Source organism: Rhododendron vialii, chromosome 6a, assembly GCF_030253575.1.
Source record: "Rhododendron vialii isolate Sample 1 chromosome 6a, ASM3025357v1".
NCBI classification, from domain to species: domain Eukaryota; kingdom Viridiplantae; phylum Streptophyta; class Magnoliopsida; order Ericales; family Ericaceae; genus Rhododendron; species Rhododendron vialii.
Window position 1 is genome coordinate 6,584,753 of NC_080562.1, and position 22,849 is coordinate 6,607,601.

The 22,849-nt window shown below is 37.7% G+C and overlaps 2 protein-coding genes across 2 annotated transcripts; one reads left to right on the top strand and one right to left on the bottom strand.

The window, feature by feature from the left end:
* Nucleotides 1-64: 64 nt before the first annotated feature.
* LOC131328317 (uncharacterized) lies at nt 65-7,431 on the bottom strand. Its single transcript, XM_058361274.1, has 14 exons — nt 7,138-7,431; nt 6,341-6,633; nt 6,148-6,200; nt 5,743-6,031; nt 5,551-5,648; nt 5,253-5,442; nt 5,126-5,204; nt 4,918-5,050; nt 3,368-3,525; nt 3,168-3,288; nt 2,828-3,086; nt 2,547-2,650; nt 2,027-2,061; nt 65-182 (listed from the first exon to the last, which is right to left on the bottom strand). The coding sequence occupies exons 2-14, from the start codon at nt 6,630-6,632 to the stop codon at nt 65-67; spliced, it is 1,929 nt and encodes a 642-aa protein (XP_058217257.1). The 5' UTR covers nt 6,633; nt 7,138-7,431.
* Nucleotides 7,432-18,214: 10,783 nt separating this feature from the next.
* LOC131331239 (uncharacterized) lies at nt 18,215-21,544 on the top strand. Its single transcript, XM_058365122.1, has 2 exons — nt 18,215-19,616; nt 20,810-21,544. The coding sequence occupies exons 1-2, from the start codon at nt 18,683-18,685 to the stop codon at nt 21,325-21,327; spliced, it is 1,452 nt and encodes a 483-aa protein (XP_058221105.1). The 5' UTR covers nt 18,215-18,682; the 3' UTR covers nt 21,328-21,544.
* The last annotated feature ends 1,305 nt before the right edge of the window (nt 21,545-22,849 follow it).

Here is a 22,849-nt window from a genome sequence, read left to right on the forward strand (position 1 = left end):
CTTCGACTGGCTTGGCTCATTAACAGTGCAGGCTCAAAGATATTTGGGGCCTCAAGTGGAAGTCTTAATAGGGGCCACCTATCTTTGCATCGTAATTTAAACTAAAATTTGCAAAATGTTGAGGAATACTATTAAGGGGTGGAGATTCGAACCCAGCTCCTAAAACATCTAAAGAGTCTAAGCTGTCATACTACCAAGAAAATGTTACTCAAAAGCAATTGAAACTTGTTATTTAAAACTATAAATTGTATTTTTTGGGCCCTCTTCGGGCCAAAAAAATTGGGGGCTGAAAGCGATGGCTTCCTCCCTAAGCCGGCTCTGCTCGTTAAGCTTACACTATGTTGGAGCTCGAGCTTGCCAAAAATTAATGAACAAGCTTGAACACGGTACAACTCGACTCTGATCATTTGGTTTTAAAGGGTGAAAGAACTCGAAATTTCATCTCGCCTATGTCGAATGTATCATTTTTTTCGAATTCGTGAACCGACTCACTCTGAACGTGACCATCAGGGATAACAATTCTCAATTTAAAATGAAAAAAAAATACACCAAGCTTACTATACTTCCATGAAGATTGTTGATCTCGAACCACGGCGACTCATACCTCTCATTCTTGGGTACGATTGAAATTGTTTCAGACTGCCCTAACATACATCTCTTAGCCTTGGGTATAATGATCATTTGGTTTTAAAGCTGAACGAACTCGAAATTACATCTCGGCTATGTCACAAATATCGTTCTCTCTGAATATTATCGCCGAACTCGAAATTACATCTCCGCTATGTCATAAATATCTTTCTCTCAGAATACTATCTATCGCCGATCTTCTCACTCTGAACTTCACCATCCGGCACTACAATTAATGGGTTCTTCTTATGTGGTGTTTCGGGGTTGATCTCGACACAAGCCATTTCAACGATATGCATCATCGGTGTCTGAAACTATTGTCACTGGCAACACAACCAAAACATAACCAAAAGGTTTTTTGTTACTAAAATAATAACATATGAGAAATTTTTGGGTGCTGAACGAGACCACGTGGCAGTACTCGTCGGTGATCCAAACCGTCCAAACGTGTTTTCAACGGCCCAGATTTATTTCCTATCCCTCCCCTCACCCCATCACTCTCTCTCCTCTTTTTCTCTCACTAAAATTTGGACCGTCCAAACTTGATTTGAACCGCTTGGATCGCCGACGGGATACCATGTGTGTGGTATCCTCCCGGCACTCAAAAGCTTCTCATAACATATAGAACCAACTCACCGATAGTCCAGAGTCCAAGGGTCCAACAGTTACGGTTTTCTTTTGGGCCCTGGGCTAAGGCCCAAGTTACTCAGAAGGGGTGATGTATAATTGACGCATGCTGACATATATTCACAAACTGACATGGACTCCTGTTTTTTTTTTTTTTTCCCCTCCGTCGATGGTGAATCTGGGCTATCTTATGCGCATTTCAATTATTCGCCGTCTATGTCAAGTCAAAGGAAGACCATCAATGTCAGGACTAGAGGATTCCTAAGAGATTTTTTCGCTTACAACCTGGCTTTAAGTGATTGTCAAGTTTCAAACTCAAAATGTCTAGATTTAAAGCTCATCTCAAATTACTAAGAGCGGGTAATGAGTATTCACAAACTGACACGAACCCCTGTTTTGGGCTTATTCGGTTTGTGCCCCAAATTATCGTATTAGCCGGGGGCTGTCCTGGAGCAAAACAATATCGTCTCGAACCTGAAAATTTGATTTGAAATGTTCATTTAAAAAATCTTATTGTGTACTATGGCCGTGCAAAAAAAGAAAATTGAATTGATTAAACATCAATAACCTAGCGAACAAATAAAGAGACAACAGCTCCCTCCCAAATCCTTTAGCCGAACAATAAGAACCACACCCAACTCATACACCTTTACACACCGACACACACAAGTGTGTGAACTCCGAACAAACTGCATATGAAGTGTGTGTGTTTGGGTGTGTAAATTGGTGTCTTATTTGGGTACGGTTCTTTCATTTTTGTTAAACCAAAAACCTTCCGCCCCAAATCATTTCTTCGGGGAACCATGTCTGCAAAAAAGGAGACAAATGGGATGAAGGAGCTCTTACTTATATGGTTTTGCCTCGTTTGTTAACCGCCCTAAAAGAGATTTCTTCATTTCCCGCACTTCTATCATGTTATCCTAGGTAACCCTATATTTCCGTGGCCCTATCTTTTTGGTTCGCCTTTCTACTTTCACTTTTCATTTGAACCAATGCCCTTTTGTCATTCCCATTCCCCATTGTTACAAAGACAGACAAGTCATAGATTATTTGATTCTTGGATTCAATCATGTTAGCAAATTCTGTGGTTAGTGGCCTACACATATCTTTTATATATACTAGGTGCTCCTTCGTGCGCAGCACGAATGGATGCCCGTTGAAGAGAAGAAGTTTTGAGGTAGGTCAGATATATATTGTTTGTAGTTTTATAGTTGGAAATAATAGAAGAGCTTGGAAATAGGTAGAGTATGTGAATAGACAGGTACGTATATTACATAGATTGTTGAAAGTACCAAAAGCATTGGTTGATCTACATACGCAGATAGATTATACAGATTGATTAGAGTATCAAAAGCGGCAGTTGTTTTGGATAGGGAGAACGCAGCGTTTGGTTGATCTACACACATAGATATATTACATGAGCTGCAGTTGGAGTAGCTATATACAGGAGAGCAAAAGCAGCTGGAAGGCGGATCAAAAAAAAAAAAAAAAAAAGCAGCTGGAAGGCGATTTTCGATAGCAAAATATTGTTTTTGCAATCTTTTGTGGTTTCAGTTTAACTTGGGTTTTTTGCCTGAATTTCGTTCGGCTCCATGGGTGGATGCTGATGTAGCAGTGCTCTTTTCATTCTTGATCGGTGTTGCAGGAGGCAGAGCTAGTGGTTGTTGCAGATTTTGATGGTCGTCCAATGTTGGTTCAGGGATGGCGGACATTGAATAGACACTGAACCTGCACTGGGAAATTCCAGCGTAGGTGCTCATGTAAGCTTTGAGGGTGACGTTGCATTTCTTTGGCTCCGCAAGCTGGTCAAGGAGTTCGAGCGAGAGAGGGACCTGAATTATGCATTGAAGGAGCAGCGGTTATTTATTTATTTATTTATGCATGTTTGGTGTAAAGAGGAATAGCATTCCTACATCAGGTTCGGTTGTGTCTATGTTGGCTCCTGTAATGCCATAGAATTGTTCGGCAATTTTTGGGAAGATTGTTGCGGCAATTGATGCTGTTGGATCGCTGACTTGAACGTTGAATTTGACCCTGTGATTTTCCGACATAGCAGGAAGGTGAAATGTGGATTGTATATTGTACATTTTTTTTGGGAATGAAAACTTTTTACCTGATTAGCGGCGGAACTCGTCGGGCACAATAATTGCACCAGAGTTCATCATTTTCATAGGCATTTGATGCTTTGTTGCACAGTGAGCAAGCCAAGTAATGGAAACGTTGATTGAAATTGGTGACTCTTGCTATGCCTTTGACATTTATGAGCCGGACCTGCAATGGACTTGTAATATAAGCCTCTTTTTTTTTTCTTTTTTCTTTTTTTTTTTGTGGGGGGGGGGGGGGGGGGGGGGGGTGTGTTGTAAAGTGGAGCAAAACCTAAGAGTAAGTAAAAAGAGTAAGTAAAAATGGTAGGTAACATAAATTTTGAGAATTGTGTGCAATTTTGGTAATAACTTTGTCGAGTGGCTGTGAATTAATTTGACGCAAGAAAGAAAAGCTGAAGAGTATACATTTTATTGGCAGAAGTTCATTGTACTGAAAACAATAAAAAGGAAGAATGACCTTAATGGGAAAGTAACTATATGGTACATTGTCTATATGAATCATGTATGAGCAGTAGTTGAGTTAATACAACAAAAACGGAACCATAAAGAAGATGGAAAAATGTGATACCAGAGAGTTAATGACAGATGTCAATGACCTAATTCAACAGCTTAGGTAGAATAAGTCCATTAAGTATTAATCGAAATCAAGGTTGGAACAAAAAAACTGACTGTCCTTCTCATAGTAGATTCAAAAGAAGTCAGTTGGAACTTTGAACTTTAAATGTTGCATGAAATGCATTCTGTTATTGATTGAGCTAAATATTAGTATGGTTTTGATTGGTTTCTAGTTCATATCATGCACGTTTCTATGTGCTTCTGCAAAGGTGCAGATATTCAAGAAACTAAATATAGCCATCTAAAAATGCATACGTTGAGATAATAATCCTGAATTTTTTCTCTACGCCTATTATGATGATCACAACAGATTATAGAAAAATGACCATGAATAGAAAAGGATCTTTTGGAAAGGGTTAGTTGTGGATACTTTCATTTTTTCATTTTTGTTCTTTTGGGATTGAAAATGAGATCTGCAGCTAAGCAATTCTTTGTTATGGATTCTTCTCTAGATCACATACAAACTACCATTGTTAATTGATAAATTTGGTCAAGAAACCCCATAAATGGAGATGTGACAGATAAGTATCAAACTTAATTGCAAGAACTTTTTTGCTAAATTTAAAAAAAAAGGACTAAGATAGGAAAAGTTGGTAGAAATAACATATCTATTTCACCCAATTTCCAATTAGCTAAAATTTTGTATACTTCAAACACAAACTATCAAAAAGAGACATGAAGGAATCGTTGGCATAGGTGGCTTTTGCTTTTGCCCTTATGCGTAAAGCTTGACACTTTCAGATACCACCATGGACAAAGAGATGTATAATATTATCACCGCCAAACAATCACATAAAGTTGTATCTATGTTTAATGAATAAAGACAACAGATGAAACTGGTGAATAAAATCAGCCATTTGAATTTTTTTTACCTATTTGGTTGCTTGAAAATTGGCCACAAATAAAGACAAAAGAGGTCTGCACAGTTTTGCATTACTATTACCTTGTCCACTGATGTGGGAAGATTGATAACGTTGATTGCATCAGTTGGTGGAGGGGCAGTAGATCTGACCATGAGAGCTTGCATTGCTGTCATTGGTGGTAATTGTTTTATTTTGGTGGCATTTGCAAGGCACCTGAAGGAGTTTTTGTATTGTGAAAATGAACTATTGTTGGAGTCAGAAGAAAGTATATTGGAATGTTATAGGTACCAGGATTGCAGTGCTGCACTTTCTGAGATCTGTGGATTGAGGATAAACGATGAGGTAATTTTGGTGGCAAGGGAAACACCTGAAAAAGAAGATGAATTTAACTTTTTATCCACTTGATGAATTTAACAGTAGGCAGCATGACAAATCATGACATGATTGAGACACTGAACAAAGAGTGCAGTAGCAAACTGATTGAATGCTTCAATATTCACCTGCAAGTTTTGAACTGGGATAATCCAAGTTCGGCTACCCATTTTGATCTCCATCTGCTCCAGTGCAAGCATCCCAAAAACATGCCTAAGCCGAAGGTTGAACTCCTGGGGAGGGGGCAACAAACACATACTGGTCAACACAAACGAATAAGGTTTTGAATGTAACACACAACGAATGGCAGCGAACACAGCCAAAAGAAAGGCAAGACATACACTGCGCAGGTCAGGCCCATATACATTGAAGTAAATAAACTTAAGCACTGCATGAGAATCGACAAGGATTGAAGGCAAGCAAGCAGTATGTAGATTGCCTAAAACAGAAAAGACGAATCACATAGATATTAGCCAAAACCAACGGGACATCATGCACAAAGACAATATTTTTGAAAAGATTGCACTGCTAACCTGAAGGCGGGGGCAAATCCTGCCAACGGCCAGCTGGGCCAGACCAATCAAACAAAAGTTCATAGCCATCTTTACCAAACATAGCCGTATGGAAGATCCATTTACGCTCGCATGAAAAAACAATCCTATGGTCAACTTCTAACTGATGGGCCTGATGGAACTCATTCCAGTTTCTGCGAAACTCATGGCTGACAATTTCCACTGACCAAGCTTTCTTGCCATGGCGCAGGACAACCCAGGCACTTGAACCATCAGCGGGGAAGTACTGACAAAGAGCACGGGGCAACCTCTGCAAAAAAGCCGAACAACTCTATTACTGTGTGTAAGCATCCCAAGGGATAACCGGGGGGGGGGGGGGCTGGGGTGGTGGGTATGGGGGAAGGGTAAGAGAATGCTATACTTAACCTCAGTGACATCAGGCATGGAAAGTTTCTTCAAATACCAGCATTGATCAACGGCTCTGCAGGAAAATTTCAAAAGTAAATACGACAGAAAAAACCCAGAAATGAAAGGCTTTGTAAACGTAAGATGGTAACCAACACAATAGAAAACACCGCCAAATTGGTTAAGTAAAAAAATAATCTCGGTCAATATATACCTTCCTCGCTGTACCTCACAAACGAATGGTACATAAGATCATCCAACCACACATTCAACTGGAAGCCATAATTCCACTCATTGACATCGCCCAAATTGAAAACACCGTGATAGTCTTCAAGAAACTCATGAAATGGCTGGTAAACCATACGATTCTCAGCACCACGCACCACAAAAGCAACAATAACCTGCTGGCCTTCAGCAGTTTCCAGATAATACAAACCCACTGTCGAAGATAAGGGTGAAGGGTTGGGAATCTTATCCCAACGCAGAAACGGAACATGAACCACCATCCTGCAATAAAAACACAATCAGAAAGGAGAAAGTCATGTCGAACTATGAAAAGCATAGCCAAACTTAACAGCATTAATCCACTCTGAGATAACACAAAAATAACTCTACGGATAAATTTGAAATTGCAAACCGAGGCAACCGTACGGAGGACACAAACGCAGACAAAAACTCCGAGCATATATAATAACTAAAGCTGAGAAGTCAACACAACCCAAAGAGCAATCACAAATTAGCGGAGGAGATAACTGCACGAAACACCTTTCACATGGAAAAACATAACAAAATCACACAAACACTCTACACCTGTAAAAGGGAAATACATTCATCTCATCTTCTCACCACCACTATTCACCACACACCACAACCCAAAACACAGAGCGAATCCGGAAGCCATGACCAAATCGAGCTCCTCATAACAGCAAGTAGAACCCAAAATCGACAACAACATCGCAAACCATACCAGAGCCGTAGGAACGAAGAAAGAGACCAAGGCAAAATCGTTACCCGAAATCACGCAGCCGAAAGCCCTAGAAACACAGAGGAGAAGACCAGAAATCAACGGAGCTTGCTGCAAGAAAAGAATCGAAATGCAAAGGAATGGAGATAGCGGACAGGAAAGACAGGAGAACGAATGGTCAAGATACTGCACGCATCCCGCAGAGCACTCAGATCACGCCAGACAGCCCACCGCTCCAGGCCCACGGGAAATTACCATTTTAGACACCCAATACCGTCCAGCTTGAAACCTCCAGGGACTTTATTGGAAAAATTGGACAAAAAATGGCATCCCACAATCTGGTTCTTATTATTTAGGAGGATGGATATCAAGCATCGTACATTATCAAATAATATGAGTTAACGAATGTTGGCAATACAGTTTGAGATGTGTTGATAATACATGTTGTACGTGATCAATCCGGACATACAATCGAGTGTGCAATACTTTAGGAACAAATGTATTTTGGTCATATCATGTGCAGTTGGTGCGAACTAATTATTGTGGCTAAGATTGTTAGAATGAATAAAAGATCCAATGTAATCACATTTTGATAGAAGAGATCATTTTTACGTCAGATATGAAGTACGGAGTACAAATTCAAGACACTACATCAACTGTGAGAGTCCACGAACTAACCAAGCCCAACAACTCAACCAATACAAGAAATAAGCCTATTATTAGGGTATAAACAAAGAAAGAAAGAAATGAAAAGCTCTCTAAGGGAAGGACACTCACATGCAAGTAGGGAGACTCGAACTCCTGACTTCCTATTGAGATGCAATAATGAATTCTGGCCAACTGAGTTAAGGCAAAGTTAGAGTTAGAGTTGGAGTTAGGGCTAACTCCAAACCCAAGCCCCGTTCTCATGGGTACCTCAACATCATTTTGTTAGACGAAAGATCAATACAAAGAAAAGAAGTCTAGAGGTGAAAGATCAGTACTAGTCAATGACTAGTAGTCATGTAAAGATGTCCATACTTCACGGGGGAATAGATACACATCTGGCATAATTTTTGTCACACATATGAGATCGATGTTGCCAAAAACCCTTTTTTCTAGCCATGAGATAATCCGTCAATCGTAGTAGGTAATTCCAAACCCCTTTTCCCATGATTTATATACATTTTCAACCACTTTTCCTTTTGTCGTCTCCTATTATTATCACCACTTTTTCTTTTGATTGTTTGCTTAGAAGGAATGCTTGATAATTGGCAATGGTCAAATAACTTTTTGTTTATCCTCAAATTAAGTGTTTCTTCTTAAATCATGGCAATTATCTCCGTCCTAATGGCGTCTAGTCATCCTCCTAAACTACCAGTAAATGGTCTCAGGTTGAGAATTGATCATTTAAAAAAGGGGTAAATTACCAAAACCACCCCTAAAGTTTAAAATAATTGCAAATTGCCCCCTCATATTTGGGAAAATACGAAGTACCCCTTGTCGCAAAACAAATTACTCATTTGTCGTGATATCGCCGGTACGGAATTCGGCACAATTTATCATACATCATCAAATCTTAATTATAATATACCAAACGGTCTTTCTGTAGCATGTGAAACAGTGAAATGCTATTTTAACACTTTGCAACCTTTCACAGGCTACAAAGAACATTTTGGTCATTTGTAACAAGGATCTGATGATATTAGACAGATTCCGTCGAATTTTCTATTGCCTACATCACGATAGAGTTGTTATGCGATAGGGGATAATTTGTAAAATTTCAAATATGAGGGGCAATCTATAATTTGTAAAACCCTTGGGTGGTTTTTGGTCATTTTTCCAAAAAAAAAAAAAAACCAAAAAACTAAACAGAAAGGTTGAGAATTGATGGCTTACATAATTGTCTCTTCTGTTTGTTAATCATATCACTATCTGGTGATGCCAACAATTAATAAATTCGGTAGCTCAAACTTTTGTGGGGCTACTTGATAAAAGGGAGAAAAAAAACAAACAACAAAAAAAAAAGTTTTGTGGGACTACTGTGGTTGTAGTGCAATTTTCATTCATTTAAAGGGGTGTTTCCACTGACAAAAATCACAAAAAAACTTCACGCGTTTTACCATTTTGTTTCCACTAAAAAAAAAATTAACATTTTACCATCTCGTTTACATTAACAAAAAAATTGTCAACAAAAACTTTTTTTGTTACAGTAACTCTACTCATAAATTCATCAACAACCTATTCACTATCAGAAACAACTTGATATTTCTCAACAACTTATTCACTACCGGAAACACCCAACAACTTCTCAACCACAAATAAAAATTTATAAATTTTTCACTACCGAAAACACCTTTTGCAAGGTTGTATGCTTTTTCTACAAATGGGCTCTAGGCCAGTTAGAATCTCATGGTTCTCTCTTTATTGGAGGGGTTAGAGTTCGAGCCCCGTCGTGGCCGTTTGGAATTCAGGACTATAGATAGCCTCTAAAATTCTCGTGAACTAAACTACTTACTCTTCACTGACTCTTGTTGATGTATACAATATTGGAAGGTGTTATACCTTTTCTCAGTGTTGTTGGTTGAGAACTTGAGATAGGATATTGGGAGATGCTGTCATCCTTCCACTACATAAGTGAGAATACATTTTTTGTTTCTTGTGCACCTTTTTTTTTTGGCTCTAGCAAGAATTAAGGAAATTTTTATCCTTAATAGTAAGATGTGAATTTATAACCATACGTAACCCGTAATTCAGGGCATTAGCTTCATAATTTGATAAACATAGTGCAACTCCAAATGGCCTATTGTCTCTTTTAGCTTGGAGTGGCAAATTGAACCCAGACCCATTAACAAACTCAGACCCATCAACTAGAAAATAGACCCAACCCAACTCATTTATTAGTTGGGTAAGAATGGGTTCAAACCCAGCTAACCCATTATTAGTTGGGTCATAATTGGGCATCAATTGGGTCAACTTAAATGACCCAATGGGCAATGAAAGTAACCCACCAAATTTCATCTTTTAATTGGTCTCTTTTCCAAACCCAGACCCATCAATTGGTCTATTCTCTCTCTCTCTCTCTCTCTCTCTCTCTCTCTCTCTCTCTCTCTCTCTCTCTCCGCTGGTCTCTTTTCCCTCTCTCTCTCTCTCTCTCTCTCTCTCTCCGCCCCCTCTCTCTCTCTCTCTCTCCCCCCGAACCCCCAGGAGCATGGCCTTCTCTCTCTTTTATTCAATTGTTTTGTCCTAAATCGCACGTGTCCAAAAATATTTTGAATGGTCCGAATTAAAAATCAATTGTGACCGGTACCAATTATTTTGACCAGTCAAAATTGAAAACACATCTCATCCATTAATTGCGCGAATGGACCCATGAAATTATGCTCCACCGTGAATAAATTTCTCTCATAGTAGTCCCGCAAAAGGTTTGGATTAAAAAATTGACTTATTTTTTTGTCCTTATTCAAATTTTTTTTTCATTTTTTTTTGTTTTTTGTCATCTTTTTATGACTTATTAATTTGTTTTGATGAGAGAAATCGGAAAAGTAAAAAAATTTGATCGAAACTTAGAATTTTTTGAATAAAGACAAAAAAAATTACTTATTCTCGTCTTTTTGAAAAAATTTATGAGTTTCGATCATAATTTTTTTTTACTTTTCTAATTTTTCGATCATAATTTTTAGTATATATGTAATTGGATTAATGGGCGGGGCGGGTTTGCTTTAAAATAAATGGGTCGGGTTGGGTATGGGTAATTAGACTCATAGTTAATGGGTCTAAATGGGTCAATGACCCATTAAAGACCTAACCCACTAACAACTTACCCAATTTGACTCAAACCCGCCCGTTTGCCACCCCTACTTTTAGCATAGAAGCATAGGTAATTACTAATTACGTATCTCCAACAGGTTATCCTAAATGACTGTAACGACCCGGATTTTTGACCCAATTTTTTTTAATACAAATTTATATTGTTAAATTTCTAATTCAATAATTAATTAGATTGAATAATTAAAATATATTATTATGTGTATAATTGATATTATTTACACTATTGTATAAGATATGTATTTAAACTTTAGATATACGAATCAGTGATTCATATTTATCTTTTATCTTTCCTATCTAAACCCTAAGTAGAACTCTATTCAAACTAACTCTTCACTTCTCTATCTCTCATCTTATACATAAAAGCGTCCAGATACATTCTCACCATGTACATACATGCGTCCACATACATTTGAATTGAAAACCCCCCAAATGTGGCACTTGTCCCCCATCTTTTTATCATTATCAGTATCACTCTCTTTCCTCATTCCACCACTTCTACACTTATCATCTCACATTCTCACTACCTTATTCTCTCTCATTATACATACCCACATAATCCGAAAATTGAACACCAGTATATTATTTTACTCTCAATTATATTGTTGAGTCTAGAATAGAGAGAGAGAGAGAGAGAGAGAGAGAGAGAGAGTTGTGAGTTTCGTGGATACACCGCTGCTACGGGCCCTGTTGGAGTGCCACCGGATGCTGCCTTGAGATTTCAGAACCACCATGGCGATCTACGAACACTGTACAACACTTATCCGGACTTAGAATCGCGTTTGAGGTAGTTTTCCGAAAACCCAAAACCTTTATCTGCATTTTAATGGAGTTACTTAGATTTAAAGTTTATTGAAGACGATGATCTGCTGTTAAATTGTTAATTTATTTTTAGTCCTGTTTATATTAAAATTTAGTCTGGTTGTGCTGGAATGATTAGTGTTATACCCTATGAAAATTTATGATCGTTTAACAAATGTTTGATTGTGAAATTATTATTGATGTTGCATTGTTAATTTGTATTTGAATGGACGTTTACGTGGTTAATAAATTATTGGAGTAGATAAATATTTATGAAACATTAACAAGAATATTTTATAAGTAAAACTTTATTTAGATTGTAAACAAGAAATATTTTAGATTATATATTAGTTAATCTTTAACTCTAATAAATATTGACTAAAATAGCCTCGCATAATTTTGTTGTTATAAAAATCTCATATTAATATTTAATATAGTTAGTAAATGCTAAATTTAGCAATAAGTATTTTTCAATAAAAAAATTTGTTTGTAAAATCTATAAATAATATGAGAGTTAAAGAAAATATTTAAATAGTAAAAATGTTTTATAAAATTTCTAAATGAGAGAAATAGACTTAATTTTAAGTGTAGTGATTAATTATTTAACTGAATATTACTTTGTTACTCACATGATTAATTCTATGGTAGGATAAATTTTATTGCATGGTTATGTGTTGTTAGCATGTTAGTACTTTTAGTTGAAATGTTGAACTGTGTGGTATTTTGTTGTGATTGTAGATTGAACAAATAGATTCCCGGGGTGGTTACGAGTAGTGAATCATGTAGACGATGATAAGTAAATGGAAAATGGTAAAGTGTTGGAAGTGTGATTGTGTGGATTGTGATTTGAGCCATGGTGATGGCAAGGGTAACCTATGGGGCCCTGTGTTGAAATGGGTTACCTGAGGGGCCCGGTGTTGTGACACTAACGTATGATACGTCATGGGAAGTTTCTCTTCGAGGAAGAGAATGGGTCCCATGAGACGGTTATAGTTAGTGAGTCGCTAATGTATGATACGTCATGGGAAGTTTCTCTTCGAGGAAGAGAATGGGTCCCATGAGACGGTTATAGTTAGTGAGACGTTAATGTATGATACGTCATGGAAAGTTTCTCTTGGAGAAAGAGAATGGGTTCCATGAGACGGTTATAGTTAGCGTGGGGTAGTGGATGTCCGACCCTAATGTACGATACGTCATGGGATGACTCGATCCTCCTGTTATGGTCTTAAGTGAGAACATACTCGGTACATAACTTAGATGCGCTCACCTAGGACCCTGGTGCAGGATAAGCAAGAGGAAGGGTGGACCCATGAGACGATTGTAGTTAGTGGATGTGGGAGGAAAGGATCTCGCGGAGAGAATCCTTAGATTACATGTAAGATGATGGATAGTAAAGAAAAAGACGATGTGTTATTATTTTGTACCTTCGGTGTGTTATGAATTATTATATTGTTGATCTGCATATTGTGGTATTGGGTTTTAGGATTTCTACTTAGTGAATTATCACTCAGGATACGTTTGTATCCTGGCAAATCGTTTGCTTCGGCGTTCAATTTGCCAGAGTGTGCAGGATTCCACAGTGGAGCAGTTGATACAGGTGGGACCCCTGGAACGGAGTCTTGGCCAACGTTGCTTGGAATTCGTGTCAAAATTAGAGTCGCTCTGAAGTTGCTTTTATTAAGTAAATGTACATAGATTTTTGTATTATTTTGAAATTGTAATTTTTGTATAAGGATAAACATGGGCCTAATAGTTTGTAAAATTTAGTGTATTTTTGGGTTAATGCTTCCGAAATTCTTTGAAAAATCGGGGCGTTACAGAATAGGTATTTTACCTTTATGTAAGGGTTGTTTTGGCTTAATAACACTTTTGGATTAGCATTTTGTCTTTGTTAGTTTTGTTTTAAATTTTTGTAAATTATTTATTTACCTTGATGAGAGAAATCACAAAATTCAAAAAAAAAATTGAAAAAAGTTTTAGAAAAGAAAAAATAATCCAAAAAATCGTATTGCAAGTAATCCAAAAAAAATTGACACAAAACTAAGGTAAAAAATAAATTGAATTAAGACAACAAAAATTCAAAAAGATTATTAAGCCAAAACACCTTAAAAACACGTAGTCATTAAAGGCTAGACAATTATTTTTAACCAATCAAAAAGTGCCACGACACCTAGGCAAAATGTCTTTTAAAAAAAGGGCAAATCATATTGCAAGTAGTGTTGGAGAACATTTATATAAAAGATTAACATGCTTTTTTTTGGTAAGTTGTATTTATCTAACATATTGCAAGTAGTGTTTTTTGTTTCACTAAACGTGAATGTAGTCGGGCTGCACATAATTGTGCTCAGAGAGCCATTTTTAGTAGTTTGTCTGTGGACATACTTGCTCTCATGGGTTCTCAACTATCTGATGTTTAGGCTATTGCCTACCAGATGAACGAAAATTTCTCTCCATTGACACACACATACACAAAAAAAAAACATAGTAAACAAAAGACAAAAGTATGTATTCGTTCAAAGAATCTTGAAAATATGGACAAAAATACAGATAAGAAGATAAGTGGACACGGAGTATTATTTTTTCTCATTACGGTTAGTGGGAAAATAAGAAGACATTGAATATATGTCCCCAAAAAATGAGAAATAAGAGGTCGGTTTTTTTTTTTAATTTCTTCTTGCTAACATGCAAAAATTAAGATGAAGAATTATAAATGTTATTCTCTTTGGAGAAGTATATCCAATCATTTTTTTGAGTCATTTTGAATGTTCTATTAAGTGGGGGTGTGTGAAAAATTATTTTGACAAATTTTTAGATTCTAGCTTCTAAAAACCAATTTAGAATGTTTGTCAAAAATTCTACATAACTGATTGTTAGAATCTATAGATTTTGAAAATTTGAGAAAGGAAAGAAATTCTCAAAATTCACAAGCTGGATTTGGGTAGCTTTTGAAATTAATTCTGCAACACAAATTCTAAAAAAAAGGTAATTAAATTCTCATAATCTCACATTTGTTTCGAAATCTAAAATCTGCAACAGAATCTGAAACTAAAATCTGTACCCACAGCTATCACAAACACACCCTAAATCACCCAAAGAAATAAAAGAAATCATATGATTAGATCTTAGGATATTTTTCCGCCATAAGTATCATTAGCAAGGGTTGAACTTAATGGTCAAGACTTGAGACTTACCGAGTTTGCTCCATCGAGGGACTCAATTTGAAACCTCTTACGGCTCAGTCTAGAAACTCGATCAAGGGCTAATTCATACGAGGCAAATCCTCTACTCTAACTAAATCTCTTGCTAGTAAACGATGAGATTATTCCCTAAAGATTACTCGAACAACCCTGAGTATAAAATAAATAAATAAATAAACCTTAGCAAATTAGATTAGTATGCATCATGTAGATACTCGTACATCGACTCAAATTTTTAATCTCGAAGCTTCATTATCAGCCAGCCTGCCTATATATATATATATATATATATATTATGAGAAGGAATAGAAAATGTACTGAGAACTCGTGTGAAGTCCATTCCAAAATCTGTACTCGTGACGCTTACTTTGTAGAAATTAATAATCAAAGGTTTACAAGTGTACGAATTAAGAATACATCTATCTAATATCGAATTTAGAATATAAATTAGTTCAATCAAATAGTATATTTATAAATGTATGATGAATGCTTTTGAATTTTTAATTGAGAAAATTTCATATTAGCACCTGATCTTTTACACAAATCACACATAGATACTTGACCTTAACGAAATATCACATAAACACCTGACGTATTAAAGAACTCATCAATTAAATCCCTACCGTCAATCTCCGTCCAAAAACAAACGGAAAACATGTTTTTCTCTCCAATTTTGCTACCTGTACTGACTTTTTTTCATAGATTCTGCACATTTTTTTTGTGCGGTCCATTTTTGGGTCCGAAACATATTATCCGATCCATTGATTAAGTCAAAAATATTTTTTCAAGAACACTTGCAAAAAATTAGCTCCATTGGATAAATGTAAATGTATAATCCAATCGTATAACTTTTTATTCAGAATTTCAGATTAAAATTCTGCATAAAAATTGTAAGATTGGATCAAATTACATTTACCCTGTTGAACTGATTTTTTTATAGGGTCATGCAAAAAAAAAAGATTAATGAGCAGATCGGTTCACTTTTGGGTCCCCACAAAAATTTTTTGTTATACAAACCTTTTTTCTTCTGCATTATTATTTTCCTTTTTTTCTTTCCTGCATAGTGCTGAGTTGTTTTTTTTTTTTTTTTTTCGCCGGAGCAACTAACAGTACCCAATGTACCCACACAGATTATTATTACATACTCCCTCCGTCCCTTATTTTGTGTCCAGTATTCTATTTTGGGCTGTCCTTTAATAAGTGTCCATTTTGTAAAGTTAGTGGGTAAAAGTTTGTGTATTGTCTATTTTATCCCTAAAAGTAGATTTCATTTTGAAAAGTAAGTGAGTAAAAGTGTAATGATGATGGGTAAGTAGGAAAGTGGAGAAAAAAGTTGATGTGAAAGGTATAATGATGATGTCTTTTTAATAAGTTGGAGTTACGAAGCAGGACACTTAAAAAGGGACAAATGGAATAGATTTTTGTGGGGTCCACTTTTGGGTTCCTAAAAATGATCCGATCATTTTATTAGTTATAAAATATTTTTTGCTGACCGTGTAAAAAAATCAACTCAACGTAACTGTTTGATCTAATCTTACAATTTTTTATTTAAAATTTTAATCCAAAATTGTGAATGAAAAGCTTCGTTGCCGGTACATACCCCCGTGGAATGCCAGTCAGTCATTGTCTTAGGAAATTTAGAAAGGCCAGAAATCAAGGATTTAACTGCCGAAGACAACAACGAACTACCGGCGCCCAGATCGATAGAAATTCCGTACGTGTCTACTTTTGCTTTCTTTAATGAATTTCCTCAACTTCCATTGCCGCAGCCTACAACTTTTGTCGTCCCCTTTAATTGCCTCACATGCCAGTTGCCTCCTCTCTACGTATTTTTTAGCCAAAAATGTTACTCTCTCTATTCTATATTGGATGATAATTTTTGATATTTATGTTAATTTTAATTTTTTATATTTTTCAAATATGAATTTTAAAGAATATTCAATAATGAATTTTGTTTGATAGTTCTCGATTACTTCTATTATACAAAATTTTTAAACTCATGAAAAATATTGTAAATTAAAAAATATAAGTAATGAGAAATAACACAAATTTCAAAAATTGTCATCATTTTCGGGACAGAGGGAGTACTATTTCTCTATTTCACTATGTTTGTCTAATTTTGATAGTTTAACTTTCTTGATAACTCGGATGTTTTGGAAAACTTACATGCATTTTGACTAATTTTGAAGGTTCAATCTTATCACTCACTTAAGCAAAACCCAATTAAGGTTAAAGCAAATGCCCCTCGTTGACTGACCCCAAAAAGTTGATAACACATATGAGGTTTCGATTCTGAGACCTTATGAGGAAGCGAATATTAAAGTCACAGGCAGGTCAGAATCATATTTATTAGGGAAACATAATCATTATAATTTAAAAAGTTCAACTTCTAAAATGCCATTCAATTCAAATTACACTTGTCACTTCAAAACAAGAGATTAAAGTAAAAAAAAAGTATTTTCGGATGACTTTTTCGTGAAGTTTTCAAAATGGACGAACAATTTGAGAAACTTAAAATTCAAAAAATCTCTATTATAAAACAAAAGGGTGTGGGCCATCACACAAGACAAGTTAATCAAAGAGCTGAGATTGATTTGATCCAATGGCTGATATGTGATTTTCAACTCTCTTAAGAAAGCACTCACATTCTTACAAATATATTACAAAAATGTCCCACTATCAAGATTCAACTCTCTTAAGAAAGCACCCACATTCTTACAAATATATTACAAAAATGCCCCACTATCAAGATTCAAAGAGAAATTCCAATTCCAATAGAGTGGGTAGTGCCGTAGGCACGGACAAGCACTAGTGGAAAAATAATATGAATGGTTTAGTACAATCGATTTGCACAACTTACACAAATGTATCTAAAATTAATTAATAGTATGTACAAACTCTATACTTACTGCGTAAAGACATACTTGTCTCAAATAATTTCATACACATCTGCATCTAAATTTGCGTATAGCTACCTATTTCTGTATCATTACTTTATTCACGGTACTTCATAAAATCTTTACTCTTAGGAACTGGAGACCCTGCCAAGCAGGGGTGCTTGGCAGGGGTGCCGAGCGCATCTCGGCCGTCCAAAAGTGTTTTGGACGGCCCGGATGCAAAGATGCCGAACGGATTTTAAAAAAAAGAAAAAAAAAAGGAAAAAGATGTTTCGATCCGAGCCGTTGATTCTGAGATGAACGGCCGGATTGGCCGCTTGGCACCCGCTCGGCTGAGGTGCCGCTCCTCTTCGTATTCTTATGAGACACTTCACACAATAAAATTATGAGTAAGACTAACTAATGACTAATCGAATTTGGAAAGTCATTACCGTCTTAATTTTCTCTCTCTAGAAGCCCTTGCAATCAAAGCATTGACTCTCTCTCTCTCTCTCTCAATTTCATGATATGGAATCAACAAACGCGTTCTTTAATGTCAATATGGGTGTCGGTTTTCTATCTCCTTAAAATATACAGTATGCAATAAAGATGGATGTCTTTAATAACACCCCTTCCCCCATTCCTTCTTCCATTTCCACCACTTTTGTTCAATTCTCCCCCCTCTCTCTCTCTGTCTCTCTCCCCCCTCCTGCCTTTCTTGAACGAGTCTTTTAGTCCACCCCACCTCTCATAAACTTCTCCTCCTTCAAATCCCACCATTACAATCTATTCAAACGCATTTCTTTTTCTTTCTTTTTTTTAAACTCAGGTGTCCGCCCAATTTACGTGGACTTAGACTAATTTGAAGATAAAAGAGGTAAGGGGGAAAACTTTGACTAAATTCTCAAGGGATGCATGAATGGCAAAACATAACGGTGGCGGTAGTGGTGGCCGTGGCGGCCGTCGGTATCCTAATCCTCCTCGTCCTTCTCCGTCGCCGTCTCTCTCTCTCCAAAGAAACAGACTCGGGCGCAACCGATTCCCCGCCGGGAATACAAGACCACAAGCAAATCGGGATTCCCAAACTTACCCCTCGCAACCTCCACAACCTCGATCTCGACATCAGAACGAGATCAAACAGCTACTACGTTCTAAAACCGGAGGTCTCGCCCGCCCCCCGGTTCAACTGGGCCGACCACCCGTCCCTCATCACCGACGCCGTCGAAAACGGATGGTCACGATTCGCTTTTGCACCCTCACACACGTCATCATCGCCGTCCGTCCGATCGACCAAGTCAACGCTTCTGGGCGCGTGCGCGGCAGGTGATCGAAGAGAATCCGACGTGGAAACCGGCTGGGAAATCTGCCCGGGGTCTGCCGACTTCCTCCAGAAAATCCGGCTCAATTCCGGCCTGAAGAAACCGAGTTGGTGCCACTCCTTCATCAGGACCGGGCTGCCGCTGCCCGGCCCGCAGCTGGGGAACTCGTCGTTCCCGCAGGAGGCGTATTTCGAGATCACGATTCTGGAAAACGATTTCGATTACGACCCGTTTGGGAACAGGAGGAGGAGTAGCGGCAAGGTCGAAGGGGAGAGGGCTAAGCTGATACAGGAGAACATGAACGCGAAGTTGAATTACTCGGAGTGGCTTGTCCATGTCAAGAATAGCGGGAACGGGAATAATAATGGGAATAGGAATTTCGAGGAACTGAGAGGCGGTGGCAAGGAGGAATCGTCGGTGATGTTGACGATGGGGCTCAGTACAGGTGGGTCTGCTCCGTTGAGGGTTCCTGGTAGCTACTGGGGATCCATTGGGTTCAACTCAGATGGGTCTGTTTATCTTGATGGTGAGTTCTATTCTCTCTCTCCTTGTATTTTAGGTAATCATATTGTTTAATTTTTAGCACATTTTTTTTGTAATCCCGGTGCAGTTACGCGCAGTCGATTAATTTTCAAATGATCAATTTCATCATCTACTAGTGGGGTGATTAATCGGGGACAAAACCCGTATAAACTGGCCTCATTAAAATTGATAGTAGCACCTCAGATGTAGTAAACTCCTAGGTTGGAAGTGAATAATTTCTAGTATGATTTTGAGGGAGAGGAGTTTCTAAACAGCATAAGCGGGTGGAGTCGCATAGGGGTGTATATGCATATTAGCTAATGAGGCGCTATTCGTCTCGCCCTTCTTTTTATCTCAGACGAAAGCCAATATAGTTAGTTATAGTTAGTGCAATTTGAACTCCTGTCAAATGCACGAGAGCATACAGTGACTTGCAAGGTTTCGATCACCCATCTTCCCAATGTTCCCAATGGAAGCGCGGGGGACATGTCCTTGGGAGTGCAAGCCGTTGGTAGTAATCATGTTGTTTAAAGATAGTCTTAAAAGTGAAAAGTGAGCTTCATGTCTTTTTGTAGACCTTAGGGTTTGTCTATTAATGGAACAGTACTAGCAACCACATCAGGATTAAAACAAGGAAAATGCCCACCCACTAGGTTGTGGATAACGGCCATGACTACATAGTAATAGTAACAACAAGCTCAGCAGAGTGAACACAGATAGTTCCAACGGCTCATAGGTCATTGTTTGTGCACAGTACGATGAAAGTTAAGTCGTAAGCTGTGTGAGGTAGCTTGGCGAGTTAACTTCGTTTTGTTTTTGACATTGGAGACTCCGAGGGAAAGCGGAGGCAGAGAGGGTCGAACCCTGGCCTTGTGATCGCTGAGCGAGCTGTACACAAGTGTGATACTGTGACTCTCCCATACGATATTACGGAACCTTCCTACATTTGATATTTTCGAGGGAACTTTTAAGACAACATTGGCTACATTATTAGTTAGTATAGTTTAGTGCCCCGACCAACCTGACACTCTCTTTTGCTAAATATTTTGGAGACACTTGAGAATGAGAGAATGAGTTGTTTTCCCAGTGAGCCCAATAATGAGATACAACAGCTGGACTATTCTAAGCACATATTAAGGTTCTTACTTATTAACTAATTCCTCTGTCTTATTCCTCTTCCATTGTGTTCTTTCCCAGGGATTAAGCTTATCTTCAAATCAGAGAAGGCAGAATGGGGAAAAACAGACAAGGTAATCGGCTGCGGGTACAACCCAAACCAGAGGAAGGTCTTCTTCACGGTAGATTCAGAGCTTGTGCACGTAATAAACTGCAAATCCGAGGAATTCGATACTCCGCTCTACCCAACTTTGGCATCGAATATTGACACCACAGTTCTGGTGAATTTCGGACAAAGTGTTTTCAAATATGCACCAGCAAATTCACAGAGGACTCCAAATCCTTGCTTCATCGGCCCCCTTGCCAAGTCCCCCGCTCTGAGCAACGAAGACAGCAAAGAGCTTTTTTCAATGGGGAGACTCGACAGCCAGTGGGCGCTAAACCGAGCAGCAACTAGAGCCGGACACAACGCGGCCAACAACAACAACAGTGGTAGTATCCACAATAGGGGATTGGATTTCGATGCCGAGTCTGAAGGAGATTTGTTTGAGATTGTGTTGGATAGTTCCGGAAGATCGCCGAACCCGGTTTTGAAGTGAGACATACCTTTGGCTTGACAATATGGCAGATATATCAAGCTGATTCTTTGGTTTTTATCTATACATATAGTCGCCCACAGGAGAGTGTTCATATTTGGAGACTTGAGAGATTTTGTTTTGCTTCTCTGAGTCTTGAAAAGCTAGATGTTTGATGAACTTTTGCCCTTTCCTACATTGTATTTTTTGTATATATAACAACACAAATTTTCCGCCGATCCTACATTTTGTCTCTCTAAATTCAGGAGAAAGAAAGTTTGGCTGAAATATAATTATAGCTTGGAGTATATAAGGTGAACCTACTCCTTCTTGATACTGATAAACTGTCATTTTTGGTTATTATAATCCAAATTGAGATTTTTACAAGATTATTTGCATTATCAAATCATCAAACCAGAGCCTAGGGCTGCAAATGAGCTGAGTTTTCTTGAGCTCGGCTCGTTTACTAAATGAACCAAAAATTTGAGTTCGAACTCGGCTCGATAAGATTAGAGCCAGCTTAGTCATTTACTAAACGAGTCTCTTTAATCAAGCCGAGCTCCCTTAACGAACCGAGCTTTTTTCGAACAAGTCAAAACTCGAACTCAAACTTGGCTCCTTTACTAAACGAGCCGAGCTCGCGAGCAGCTCGGTTCATTTGCAGCCCTAACCAGAGATAAATCAACTTGTAAGTGAAATATTTTATTGTTTACTTCTCTTTGAGACTACCCAAGTTTAATAGTACAAAATCTGCATTGCATTACATGAGCAGATTCCTTGTGATGTAAATATGATTCAGAAGGTCATACGGGGTGAAATAAAAGTCAAAACAAGAGGGGAAGGGGTAACTAAAAATGATAAGCTGAGCTAGAGAAGATGTGGATCTTTATTTGGTCGAGAGTCAATGTAGGGTTACGAGACGGCTAACATTGACTTCAATTTTACGCTCCAATGAAACTACTAAAATCGTCGTAAATGTCACATTCGTCGTCGCGGGGCAAGATAAGAGAGATAGAGACTGTCCTTGAGAGATATTTCAGAGTATTTTGTAATCTATGGGATGAGGAATATTATGTGCAGGATAACATGTAGCATCGTATCATATGTTTTGATTATTTCGCTCCAATTTTCTGCCATATCGAATTCTATATATTCCGTCTCCGCATTCGTGAGATATTGTAACATGTTTTGTCGCATTATACCGTAGTCATAAGAATAACGAATTCAATTTCACCGCTTTTGTTCTCTTCTCTTCTCAAAAAGAATTTTTCAAAAAATTCCTCCTAGATTCCCCCTACTTTCACTATTTTTCTCTCTATCTCTCTCCACTTATTACCCCTACCATTTTTCAAAAAACTTTTCAAAACACAATCCAAACATAGCAGATCGTGCAAACAAACGAGCGATAGAGACGAGCTTGTTCTCTTATCAGAAAGGGGAAGAGAGATAAAAGAGAGAATTTGACAATCCCACCTACGCATTCTAATAAAAATTTGAACATCTAGTTCCCGAAATTCAGCACAAGTAATTAAACTATAGGAATATT

Excerpts from the sequence above, each read along its gene's own strand:
- LOC131328317 (XM_058361274.1), bottom strand. The coding sequence starts at position 6,632 with ATGGTGGTTCATGTTCCGTTTCTGCGTTGGGATAAGATTCCCAACCCT. Across the intron at positions 6,201-6,340 it reads TGTGAGGTACAGCGAGGAAG|CCGTTGATCAATGCTGGTAT; the intron begins GTATATATTGAC and ends TTTCCTGCAGAG. Across the intron at positions 3,526-4,917 it reads TTCCCACATCAGTGGACAAG|GTCCGGCTCATAAATGTCAA; the intron begins GTAATAGTAATG and ends AGTCCATTGCAG.
- LOC131331239 (XM_058365122.1), top strand. The coding sequence starts at position 18,683 with ATGCATGAATGGCAAAACATAACGGTGGCGGTAGTGGTGGCCGTGGCG. Across the intron at positions 19,617-20,809 it reads TGGGTCTGTTTATCTTGATG|GGATTAAGCTTATCTTCAAA; the intron begins GTGAGTTCTATT and ends GTTCTTTCCCAG.